Genomic DNA, 12,907 nt, shown 5'->3' on the forward strand with positions numbered 1-12,907 from the left:
CATATTTTTTTTAGTTTTTTCCTTAGTAGTTACCCTAGGAATTAGTTAATATCTTAACTTTATAACAAGTTGGAATACCAACTTCATATCAATAGTATAGAAACCTCTGCTCCTACACAGCCCTGCTGCCTCCTTATATTACTATTGTCACAAATTACATCTCTATGCATGTGTGCCCATTAACACAGATTTTAAATTATTGCTTTAAGCATTTCCCTTTTAAATCATATAGAAAAACAAAGGAGTTACAAACTAACAATGCAACACTACTGGCTTTTATACTTACCTATGTAGCTACCTTTACCTTTCTTCATTTCTTTTTAGAGTCTCAAGGCACTGTCTAATATCCTTTCATTTCAGCCTGGAGGACATCCTTTAGCACTTCTTACAGGGCAAGTCTACTAATGACAAATTCCTTGAGGTTTTGCTTATCTGGGAATGTTTCAGTCTCCAGTGACACTGTCCGTGGGGGAGTAAAGTGCCTCCCCAGGTGATCTGCTGCCATCAGTCACAGTTGAGAGACTAGATTCCCCCTTTGGTCTCTGCTGAAGCCATGTTTGCTGACTAGGAAAGCACCACTCTGGGCTGTCTACTGCTACCACATGAGGAACAAAATACCAGCCTCTCCAGTAGGTCTCTGCTGACATCAGAGGGGGGAGCATCCATGGTGTTTGGCTGGGGTACAGCAAGTATTGTTAAAAAGGTCTATATCCAGCTTAGCTACCTCCTTCCCAGTGCTTTGGCTGGGGAGCATATGTTTTTGTTTGCATCTGTCAGTGGTTCTGGGTTGCAGGCTCCTCCAGTGCCCAGTCCAGGATATATGAAAGATTTGTTAAAACTCAGGGGACTCACTACTATGCTATTCCTCCACTCCTGAGGCCCTAGTCAGCCTGCTTTCCTCTTTACATCTTTTGAAATCCTCTTTCTGCCATATTACGCCTAGAGTTTTTAGTTGTACTTAGCGGTGGGAGAGCAGGGAGAAATTAGTCTAAGCCATCTTGTCCTCAATTGTGTTTTGTGATGTTTCACCTATACTTGCAACAAAATTTTTCTTGGACCGAGGAATACAACACATAATCAGAAACTTTAAGCACTAAAAGGATCTATCTAGTCTAATCTTCTCATTTTCTAGAAGAGATAGTAGGTCCGTCAGATAAATTTGCTTACTTCCCATAAAGCCATAGAGCTTCATAATAGTAAAGCTAAGAATAAGACCACAGACAGACACATTTGTATAATGCTGTACAGCTTTCATTACGTTCTTTCATCATCGCAGATGAAGATAAATCCTGGACCTAGATCTTCTTTCCTTAATCACTGAAACACTCACTAACATACTGTGATTTTCAGCTAATCTTCAGCATGCACCGTAGGACAGAAGAGAGTAACACTTTGGAAGAAAATGAAGATGGCATCTTAGGTGATATATGTTTGTAAATTCTCTTCAAAATAATTACTGAGTTTCTAATACATAAATACATAGAAGACTACCTCTTGACATATACTAAATTTATATTTTGATGAGCGAAAATCAGGATGCCGTATATACCTTGGAAAGCTTACAAATATGCTTCATCTACAAACCAATATATTATGGTGATTTAGTAACTAATGTACATTACATGACATCATCTGAACACATTATAGCAAAAGATCTCATGATATGTGATATACGCTCACAGGGTTCTAATTTAATAAAGAAAAAAGCCACAAAGTTTTAGAAGCAGTAACGTTTCTGTGTTGTTTACATTTCAAGAATGTTTCTTGCTGTTTTCTTATAGATATTTGAAAATTGCCAGTGAGATAATACTTCATTTTACTCTCCTGAAAATGGATTTAGTATGCATTTAAAATGGATTCAGTATGCATTCTATACTTTAATCAAATTTACATTTTAAAAACATATTACATAACCCTGTAAGAGACTTACATAATCACTAGTAATGCCAAAAAAGAGAGAGAGCTCTAAAACTCTTAATGTCTCCCAGGAGAATTTACTATTTTGTATCATCAACTATATTAACTTAAGGAAAACAGTCTTGAAATGAAAAGATACTCATTTACAAGGACAATGTATTTTTTTTTTAAAAAAGCAAGGAGTATCAAATATTTCAGAACTTCAGGGCCTACAAACTGCCATTTGAGTTTAAGTGAGCCTCAGTCTTCCCTTGCAAATTAAATGAAGAGAGTATTTTATATCAACTTGTATCTAAGAAATCTGGCTTTGAAGTAAAGTGGCATGCCCAGCATATTCCTACTGGATTCAGTATAGCCTTAGAGACCTGATCCTAGCCAGATGGCAAAGTCAGATGACACATTAGCTGAATGGACTATGGATTCCTTTCAAGGCCATCTGTGTTCATGGCTAGTCCTTCACAACAGTACACAGAGGACTGGAGACACACAGCGACTAGTCATTCCAGCAAGACCTTCCCATCATGCCCCCTGACCCTGCTGAAATCAGTTATCACCAGAAGCCCGGGACCCCCAGGCCATTCATTGTGATCAGGGTCCCTGTCCCCACAGGGTCTGGATATATCCCCTAACCGGACTTTGTGTCTCCCACCCTCCCCAGCTTGAGAAAGCCTCCCACCGTGCCCTTTAAGAACTCACGGTGGAGCATCAACAGATCCCCTATATTCTCAACTTCTTCTTTGAACATTCCTTCCTCTCACCTTAATCCAGTGCCTCTCAATCCTGACTGCACTTCAGAATCACCTGGGAAGCTTCTGCAAACTCCCAGCGCCCAGGCCTCAGTAGGTCACAAGCTCCCCCAAACGACGCTGGTGCCCGCAAGGGTGAGCGCTGCTGTGCTGAGTGACACCCTGTGCTGTCCCCTCAGCAGCTGCTCCCCAGACAGAACTCTCTCATCAGGGGGCCTTTCCTCTCCCACAGCTCTGGCACCACCGGGACTAAACTGAGCAGGCTGGCTGCTCTTCACTGCCACCTCCAAACATGAAATCTCTCTCGTCTAAAATCTCCTAGCTTTCCAAATTGCGGGCAGTTCCTCCAACACACAGGGACCTCTTGTACACCTGTTTCTTTGCATTTGCTTTTTCTCTACAGTAATGTTCTGAACCCCTCAGCCATTAAAAAGAAAAGTTCTCTTGTTTCTGTAAAACTCATTTCACTGGTAACCTTGGCCCTTGCATGAAGCCCTCTTGGTCTCTCTGAGCTTATAAGTATTGCTAAAATGCTTCCTTCATAGCGCTTTCATCCCACAATGCTATTGTAGTGCTCACTGCATTGCTCGCGAAGAGCACTTGCCGTTATAAAGTGAGAAATTAGTGGTATAAGTAGGAAAATTCGGAGCACATGAGTCTACAGGGAGCTGCAATTCATCAAATGTGGTGCTAACACAAAACTGAAAATATTATCCTTTGGACCAAAAAAAAAAATCTCCTCTTTATTAAAGATAATTACACTGAAGCTGTGGCTCTATCACAATTGCTATAAGAAATCTGGCCCGAGATCAACACTATTAAAGGAATTTGGCTATTGAAGTACCACACAGGCCCCGAGCAGAAAACAGACCTACAGGACAAGCACCAACCCTGTGAATGGCATTTTACTCAGTTCATATGCACACAATGAGCTAATAAGTTTAACTAACTCTCATTTTAACACTGCTCCATATGAAACAGTTACCTCTAATTGCTTTTTAATCATTTACACTATGAATCAGCCTTTTAAAAAAAAAAGTGTCACCTCTGGCCTCTAGCCTGAGACAAGATACTACACCCTGCTCTCTGGCCTGTCCACAGGAAAACGTGGGACCAAAACATTTGATTCTTTATATACTCACTTGGTCCTTCTTGATCTTACCTATATAGCATGAAAAATAAGATCAGTTTCTTTGAATTTATTCCTTTTCCTAACTCCAGGGCCCCATTTGTATAACTTAATCCAGATGTTCATACCATGGTGGTGCCTGGTCTAAGTAAGGGCCAGTGAGGCTGCATTTTATGCTGAAAACCTAAATCTCATCTCTCACTTGATAAAATTAGAGACAGACTTTTGGTGTATGTATGCATGTATCTATCTATCTATCTATCTATATATATATATATAAACATATATATATATCTTTGTGCACGTATCTGCAACTGTACAAACTCTCTTACATACTTAAAAACTGATAGTGCATTACTGATTGGCCACATAGTTTTTTAAATAGTGTTCCTCTTGGGGGAATAAAATGTTTTCTTTATTATAATCTAGTCTTGCCCATTTATCAAGTTCTATAATATGAAAATGTTAAATCCAAAAACTTTTTATCTTAATCTCTTCTCAAAGCTACTAATAAATACAATGATTTTAATTATACCAGGCTTCCTGGTTTCTCCCCTAAGTACTACAGTTTAAGCCCTACAAAAGAAGTCTCTGTAGTTAAATATATATATATATTTTTCCAAAGTCACCTTGAGAAGTCAAAAAAATTTTAACATAGCAAAAGAATAACTCAGATTATTTAAGTTCTCTATAATAAAATTTGTTGCTTTTCTGTTCCTTCTTCCTCTCTCATGAGGAAGCAACGAAGAAAACACAACAAACCTAAAACACAACAATTTGAAATCCCAAGCTAATGTGTGGTAAACTTTCTTTTTCATTTTCACCTCTTCTAGGGAAACCTATTGGCATAAGATATAAAAATTTAACTTTAATCACATAATATACAGATGAGGTGACAGATTAAAGATGTTTGGAAATGTTCTTACCAATACCTTAAGGCTGGTGTATAATATAATCATGTGCTACGCCCTCAGGATATTAACAGTATTTTATAAATAAAGGGATGAATGGTCACAAGCTAGAAAGCTGCCAGCTTTAACAAAATTGAGCAGGTTGGGGCTTCCCTGGTGGCACAGTGGTTGAGAGTCCGCCTGCCGATGCAGGGGACACGGGTTCGTGCACCAGTCCAGGAAGATCCCACATGCCGCGGAGCGGCTGGGCTCGTGAGCCATGGCCGCTGAGCCTGCATGTCCAGAGCCTGTGCTCCGCAATGGGAGAGGCCACAATAGTGAGAGGCCCGCGTACCGCAAAAAAAAAAAAAAAAAAATTGACCAGGTTGCTTTACTGTAGGACTTCAAAGCCCTTAATGAGCTGGCATGCACTGCAAATCTCCCAGAGCAGGTACAGAGGCAGCAAATCTGTCTTACCATACAGCCCTATTAATATCTCCCAGGAGAAGGCTTCATCACAAGTAGTTTGGGAAAGACTGAAACATATAGGTGCTCCATACAGATGGTTAGGTGACTTTCTCCTGGGGCCAACAGTAGGAATTTGACACGGCACAAAGACTAAACACCACCATGTGTGGATCAGCCAGGACTTCCTCTGTTGACCGTGTGTGTCCCACGTACAGTGGGCGAGGAGGGGAGTGTAGGGGAGCGAAGTGGTGGAGGGCTCTTCTGCCTGCTTTTCATACACACCTGTTTCTATAGTCTGAAAACTCCATAGTTAGGCAGCTGAGCTGGAGGCTTGGGCTGAGTGCTAGGCTCACTGTTTACATTGTGATGGGAAATCTGATAGACAAACAAGCAGTCTCTTTCGTTAACAGTTGACTTCAGAATTCCCAGGTCCCCTCCAGCTCCTCAGTCACCAAGCCCCAGAGCAGGCAGGAAGCCCACCTAGAGCAGCTCAGATGAGGACTGCTGATAGCGGCAGCACGGTTCACAACCAGGAACTAACTACTGTCACTTGTGCAGCAGGAGAAACATAAGGAGGTTGGTCACAAAAGCCCTTTCAGACAAGTGTTCCAAGCATTCATCCAGGTGGCTCCCAAGTCCTGGTCTGAAACCAGCAGCTGGTAGATAAGCACCTCCGGAACGCCCACTAATGTTGCTGTGACAGGCTTGCTGTTGGTGTAAATCAGGAGCATCAGCTCATCTAGGTCCTCCTGGGGGACGTGGTGAAAGCCTCAACTGCCAGCGCAATGGCACCCTGTCTTCCTGTACACACGGATACTTTGACTCCAACAATGGGAAGGGGGAGGAAGCTTCAGGAGATGAACCTTGGCTCTACTGTTTACTAGCTATGTCACCTTGGGTAACTTGCTTAACCCCTGTATGCTTCAACTTCTTCATCTGTTTTTTTTTGTTTTTTTTTTAAGGTTAATATTTATACCTACACTTCATAGGGTTTTTGTGAAGATTAAATAATGCATTGAAAGCACTTAGCACAAATGCGTGCTCTACTATAGATGCTCAGGAAACACAGCTAATAATTTAAATGAGTAGAAATCACAGCCAAGGAAGGGCAAAGATGGAACTAAAGCTTGGCAGTAGTAAATAGCAGGGACTCAAACACTTGTTGGCTGGTTAATTAATCTCTCGTAAAGCTAACGCTGGAATATTGAAAAAACGGTTCTGACTTATTTATATGTGGTCAGGAGGAAGAGGGGTTTAATTACCCTTCAAACTGAAGGAGGAAGCCCATGTCTCATGGTATTTGCATCTCGAGGTTGAGTGGACACTAAAGACCACCTAATTCTCTAAAAGAAGGACAAGCCAATGTTTAAAGTGGTTTCAGTGACTCAGCGAGTCCTGAGATGCACCATATGGAAACGTATGCTCTGAACTACCCAGAGCAATGAGGTAGAAACTGGGTCGCTTTATAGAGAAATTTCTCAACATTTCCTGCCCAAAGTCAGAGAGAGTCTTTAAAGATAGTTTCTTCCGGAGCAATTAATGAAAGGAAGGATCTGTAGCGCTCTTTACCACACTCCACGGATTTGCTGTTTGCTTCTCATTTTCAACTCTACAAAGAGTGTTCATGTAAAAGGCCATAGTAGCACATGGCAATAAGGCGGAATTGATTCACAGGTGAAACAGATTCGGGCGATACAGTCTCCCAACGCTGCTGATTCAGCTTTTTGTCCCAAAGGAAAATACCATCCTAAAAAAAGCACTGTGGGCGCACTAACTCCATGCTGAGGACCATTTATTTTTAGTTTATGCAGAATTAACACAGCTCCTAAAACACTGAGGAAAATATAGGCACTCAGACTGCACATACTACACAGAAAAGCCACGTTCCCCAGCACCAATCGGAGAGGCACCCCTTCTGCTCCTCTCTCTGTAATGAAAACCACATGCAACCCTCTACAGCCAAGACTGAACTGTTTCACACATTTGCTTGGTTGCTTATTGAGGAAACTGTCCCCTTTCCACATGAGGCTGGGGGCTGGCTGGATAGGAAGAAATTCAACCCCACTCTGCTCTCCCGGTCCAGTCCAGACATCATCTTGGGAACCTGACCAGCCAGTTCTGTGGTGATCAACCCTCGCAAAGGAACCACAGTGGGAGGACAACTGCCTACTGACAGTTCTCAGAAATCAACGTCGTCTCCTACCTGCGATGGACAAGGTCTCGGAGGAAGCGCAGGTGGTGGAGGTAACAATCCTGACTTAGAAGCTAAAAAGAAAAATACACACTGTTAAGGACCACCGAAAACAACACACAGCACTCTTCAACTTGTTAACTGGGAAGAGCTATCGCATTTAACAATTTTAAATTTTTAAAATCTATCTGAGGGCTTTTTTTTTTCCTTAAAAAAAAAGAGTACATGCTATTTCCAATTTCATTTTCCTCCTATCCAAAATCCAAATATCTATATAGGCTGTTGTGATTAAGACAGTGTTAAACAGTAAGGAAATGACACCCTTTGATCAAAAGACTGGAACCCAGCACAGGAAGGACAGTCAATCCCCAATTAATCTGATGTTAATTATTTAGTTTCAAATACTCTAGGCCCTTTGGCTCCTCTCCTATTTCTCCCAAGCTCTCAGCCATTACACTGCTCATTAGCTTGAGTTGGGAGCCAGAAATCCAGAATCCCAACAAGGCAGCACTGCTGCCCTGTGAGTGGGTCTGAGAGCAGTAGGAGAGGCTGCAAATGATGGACTAAAATGATATTTAGGGATTCTTCAAATATCTCAATTTCCTTTTCGCCCTCTGATCCTTATTATCAGGGATAATTAAGTCTGTTTCTAAAAAAATCTGGCCCCATTTGAAGCATCTTCTGAAAGAAAGTTTCATTCTAACTTTTTAAAAAATTTTTGTGAGATACAGAGAAAGCTGGAGTTAAGCCAAGAATGTCTGAGTTGTAATTTAACAATGAAAACAAACATCTGCTATCGAATTATAAATAAGGCTCATGATCACACGCAAGAAATAAGTTTATCATCACACACTGGCCAAGTTAAACCACATTCTTTACAAACTCCTTAGAAAAGCACACTGTGCTCTATATACCTATATGCAGTTTATTTCCAAATCTGTAATATGTGGGCTAATATTTAAACAACTTTCTATGCCTTAAAAATAATTCATACCCTTTCTCCTGCTGCCAGGATAGGAACTCAACTCTGTGTTTCCTAGGCAGATTGCAATTCCACTGGGCACGTAGATCTTGGGCTGCGGTTCGCCGCACACCCACTACACTCCAGGTGCCCAGGCAGGGCTCCTTACACCATCCACCATGTGGCTGACATGGTCTTGGTGCTCCAGCCTGCTGTGAGGCTTGAGGCTCCCAGGTAGGAGAGCCAAGTTCAGGACACTGGTCCACCAGGCCTCTCAGCGCCACGTAATATCAATCACCAAGAGCTCTCCCAGAGATCTTCGTCTCAACGCTAAGACCCAGCTCCACCCAATGGCCAGCAAGCTCCAGTGCTGGACGCCGCATGCCAAACAACTAGCAAGACAGGAACACAACCCCACCCCCTAGCAGAGAGGCTGCCTAAAATCATACTAAGTTCACAGACACCCGAAAACACACCACCGGATGCAGCCCTGCCCACCAGAAAGACAAGATCCAGCCTCACCCACCAGAACACAGGCACTAGTCCCCTCCACCAGCAAGCCTACACAACCCACAGAACCAACCTCAACCACTGGGGGCAGACACCAAAAACAACAGGAACTACAAACGTGCAGCCTGCGAAAAGGAGACCCCAAACACAGAAAGTTAAGCAAAATGAGAAAACAGAGAAACACACAGCAAATGAAAGAGCAAGGTAAACACCCATCAGACCAAACAAATGAACAGGAAATAGGCAGTCTACCTGAAAAAGAATTCAGAGGAATGATAGTAAAGATGATCCAAATTCTTGGAAACAAATTGGAAAAAATATAAGAAACATGTAACAAGAACCTAGAAGAACTAAAGAGCAAACAAACAATGATGAACAACACAATAAATGAAATTAAAAATTCTCTAGAAGGAATCAAAAGCAGAATAACTGAGGCAGAAGAACGGATAAGTGACCTGGAAGATAAAATAGTGGAAAAAAATACCACAGACCAGAATAAAGAAAAAAAAAAAGAAAAGAATTGAGGAGAGTCTCACAGACCTCTGGGGCAACATTAAACGCACCAACATTCGAATTATAGGGGTGCCAGAATTAGAAGAGAAAAGGAAAGGGACTGAGAAAATATTTGAAGAGATTATAGTTGAAAACTTCCCTAATATGGGAAAGGAAATGGCCAATCAAATCCAGGAAGCACAGACAGTTGCATACAGGATAAATCCAAGAGGAAACATGCCAACACACATACTAATCAAACTATCAAAAATTAAATACATGGGCTCCCCGGGTGGCACAGTGGTTAAGAATCTGCCTGCCAATGCAAGGAACACGGGTTTGAGCCCTGGCCTGGGAAGATCCCACATGCCGCGGAGCAAATAAGCCCATGCACAACTACTGAAGACAGTGTGCCTAGAGCCCGTGCTCTGCAAAATGAGAAGCCACGACAATGAGAATCCCATGCGCCGCAAAGAAGAGTAGCCCCCGCTCACTACAACTAGAGGAAACCCGCACACAGCAATGAGGACCCAAGAGAGCCAAAAATAAATAAATAAATACATTTATTTTTTTTAATTAAGTACAAAGAAAAAATATTAAAAACAGCAAGGGAAAAACAACAAATAAAATACAAGGGAATCCCCATAAGGTTAACAGCTGATCTTTCAGCAGAAACTCTGCAAGCCAGAAGGGACTGGCAGGACATATTTAAAGTGATGAAAGGGAAAAAACTACAAGCAAGATTACTCTACCCAGCAAGGTTCTCATTCAGACTCCATGGAGAAATTAAAACCTTTACAGACAAGCAAAACCTAAGAGAATTCAGCACCACCAAACCAGCTTTACAACAAATGCTAAAGGAACTTCTCTAGGCAGGAAGCACAAGAGAAGGAAAAGACCTATAATAACAAGCCCAAAACAATTAAGAAAATGGGAATAGGACCATACATATCAATAATTACCTTAAATGTAAAGGGATTAAATGCTCCAACCAAAAGACTGGCTGAATGCATACAAAAACGAGACCCATATATATGCTACCTACAAGAGACCCACTTCAGACCTTGGGACACATACAGACTGAAAGTGAGGGGATGGAAAAAGATATTCCATGCAAATGGAAATCAAAAGAAAGCTGGAGTAGCAAATACTCATATCAGATAAAATAGACTTTAAAATATGAATGTTACAAGAGACAAGGAAGGACACTGCATAATGATCAAGAGATCAATCCAAGGAGAAGATATAACAATTGTAAATATTTATGCACCCAACATAGGAGCACCTCAATACATAAGGCAAATACTAACAGCCATAAAAGGGGAAATCAACAGAAACACATTCGTAGTAGGGGACTTTAACACCCCACTTTCACCATGGACAGATCATGCAAAATGAAAACAAATAAGGAAACACAAGCTTTAAATGACACAATAGACCAGATATATTTAATTGATATTTATAGGACAGTCCATCCAAAAACAACAGAATACACTTTCTTTTCAAGTGCTCATGGAACATTCTCCAGGACAGATCATACCTTGGGTCACAAATCAAGCCTTGGTCAATTTAAGAAAATTGAAATCCTATCAAGTATCTTTTCGGACCACAACGCTATGAGACTAGATATCAATTACAGGAAAAAATCACAAACACATGGAGGCTAAACAATAAACCTAGAAACAAATGACAATGATAACATGACGACCCAAAACCTATGGGATGCAACAAAAGCAGTTCTAAGAGGGAAGTTTCGAGCAATACAATCCTATCTCAAGACACAAGAAATATCTCAAATAAACAAGCTAACCTTACACCTAAAACAATTAGAGAAAGAAGAACAAAAAACCCCAAAGTTAGCAGAAGGAAAGAAATCATAAAGATCAGATCAGAAATAAATGAAAAAGAAATGAAAAAAACAATAGCAAATCCGCAATGGGAGAGGCCACGACAGTGAGAGGCCCATGTTCCGCAAAAAAAAAAAATTTTTTAAAACTACAAGCCAATATCAGTGATGAACATAGATGCAAAAATCCTCAACAAAATACTAGCAAACAGAATCCAACAACACATTAAAAGGATCATACGCCATGATCCAGTGGGGTATATCCCAGGAATGCAAGGATTTTTCAATATACGCAAATCAATCAATGATACACCATATTAACAAACTGAAGGATAAAAACCATATAATCATCTCAGGAGACGCAGAAAAAACTTTTGACAAAATTCAAGACCCACGGGCTTCCCTGGTGGCACAGTCGTTGAGAGTCCACCTGCCGGTGCAGGGAACACAGGTTCGTACCCCGGTCCATGAAGATCCCACATGCCGCGAAGCAGCTGAGCCCGTGAGCCATGGCCACTTAGCCTGCACGTCTGGAGCCTGTGCTCCGCAACAGGGGCCGCTGAGCCTGTGCGTCCGGAGCCTGTGCTCCACAACGGGAGAGGCCACAACAGTGAGAGGCCCACGTACCGCAAAAAAATAAAAAATAAAGGCCATATATGACAAACCCACAGCCAACAAAATTCTCAATGGTGAGAAACTGAAACCATTTCCACTAAGATCAGGAACAAGACAAGGTTGCCCACTGTCACCACTGTCGTTCAACATAGTTTTGGAAGTTTTAGCCACAGCAATCAGAGAAGAAAAAGAAATGAAATCCCTTTACCACTGCAACAAAAAGAATAAAATACCTAGGAACAAACCTACCTAAGGAGACAAAAGACCTGTATGCAGAAAACTATAAGACACTGATGAAAGACACTGAAGATGATACAAACAGATGGAGAGACTTATCATGTTCTCAGATTGGAAGAATCAACATTGAGAAAATGACTATACTACCCAAAGCAATCTACAGATTCAATGCAATCCCTATCAAACTACCACTGGCATTTTTCACAGAACTAGAACAAAAAATTTCACAATTTGTATGGAAACACCAAAGACCCCGACTAGCCAAAGCAATCTTGAGAACAAAAAACGGAGCTGGAGGAATCAGGCTCCCTGACTTCAGACTATACTACAAAGCTACAGTAATCAAGACAGTATGGTACTGGCACAAAAACAGAAAGATAGATCAATGGAACAGGACAGAAAGCCCAGAGATAAACCCACGCACATATGGTCACCTTATTTTGACAAAGAAGGCTAGAATATACAATGGAGAAAAGACAGCCTCTTCAATAAGTGGTTCTGGGAAAACTGGACAGCTATATTAAAAGAATGAAATTAGAATACTCCCTAATACTGTATATAAAAATAAACTCAAAATGGATTAAAGACCTAAATGTAAGGCCAGATACTATAAAATCCTTAGAGGAAAACATAGGCAGAACACTCTATGACATAAATCACAGCAAGATCCTTTTTGACCCACCTCCTACAGAAATGGAAATAAAAACAAAAATAAACAAATGGGGCCTAATGAAACTTCAAAGCTTTTGCACAGCAAAGGAAACCATAAACAAGACGAAAGGACAACCCTCAGAATGGGAGAAAATATATGCAAACGAACCAACTGACAAAGGATTAATCTCCAAAATACACAAGCAGCTCATGCAGCTCAATATCAAAAAAACAAACAACCCAATCCAAAAATG

The 12,907-nt window shown here is 41.1% G+C and overlaps 1 protein-coding gene across 2 annotated transcripts in view; it reads right to left on the reverse strand.

The window, feature by feature from the left end:
• Positions 1-12,907, reverse strand: part of REPS2 (RALBP1 associated Eps domain containing 2) — a 221,126-nt gene that overhangs the window by 51,564 nt on the left and 156,655 nt on the right. For both annotated transcript variants that reach the window (XM_024740315.1, XM_024740314.1), the window contains exon 14: positions 7,354-7,415. In XM_024740315.1, coding sequence (XP_024596083.1) covers positions 7,354-7,415 — 62 coding nt within the window. The remainder of the gene's footprint in view (positions 1-7,353; positions 7,416-12,907) is intronic.

This window comes from Neophocaena asiaeorientalis, unplaced genomic scaffold, assembly GCF_003031525.2.
Source record: "Neophocaena asiaeorientalis asiaeorientalis breed wild unplaced genomic scaffold, Neophocaena_asiaeorientalis_V1.1 scaffold657, whole genome shotgun sequence".
Taxonomy (NCBI): domain Eukaryota; kingdom Metazoa; phylum Chordata; class Mammalia; order Artiodactyla; family Phocoenidae; genus Neophocaena; species Neophocaena asiaeorientalis.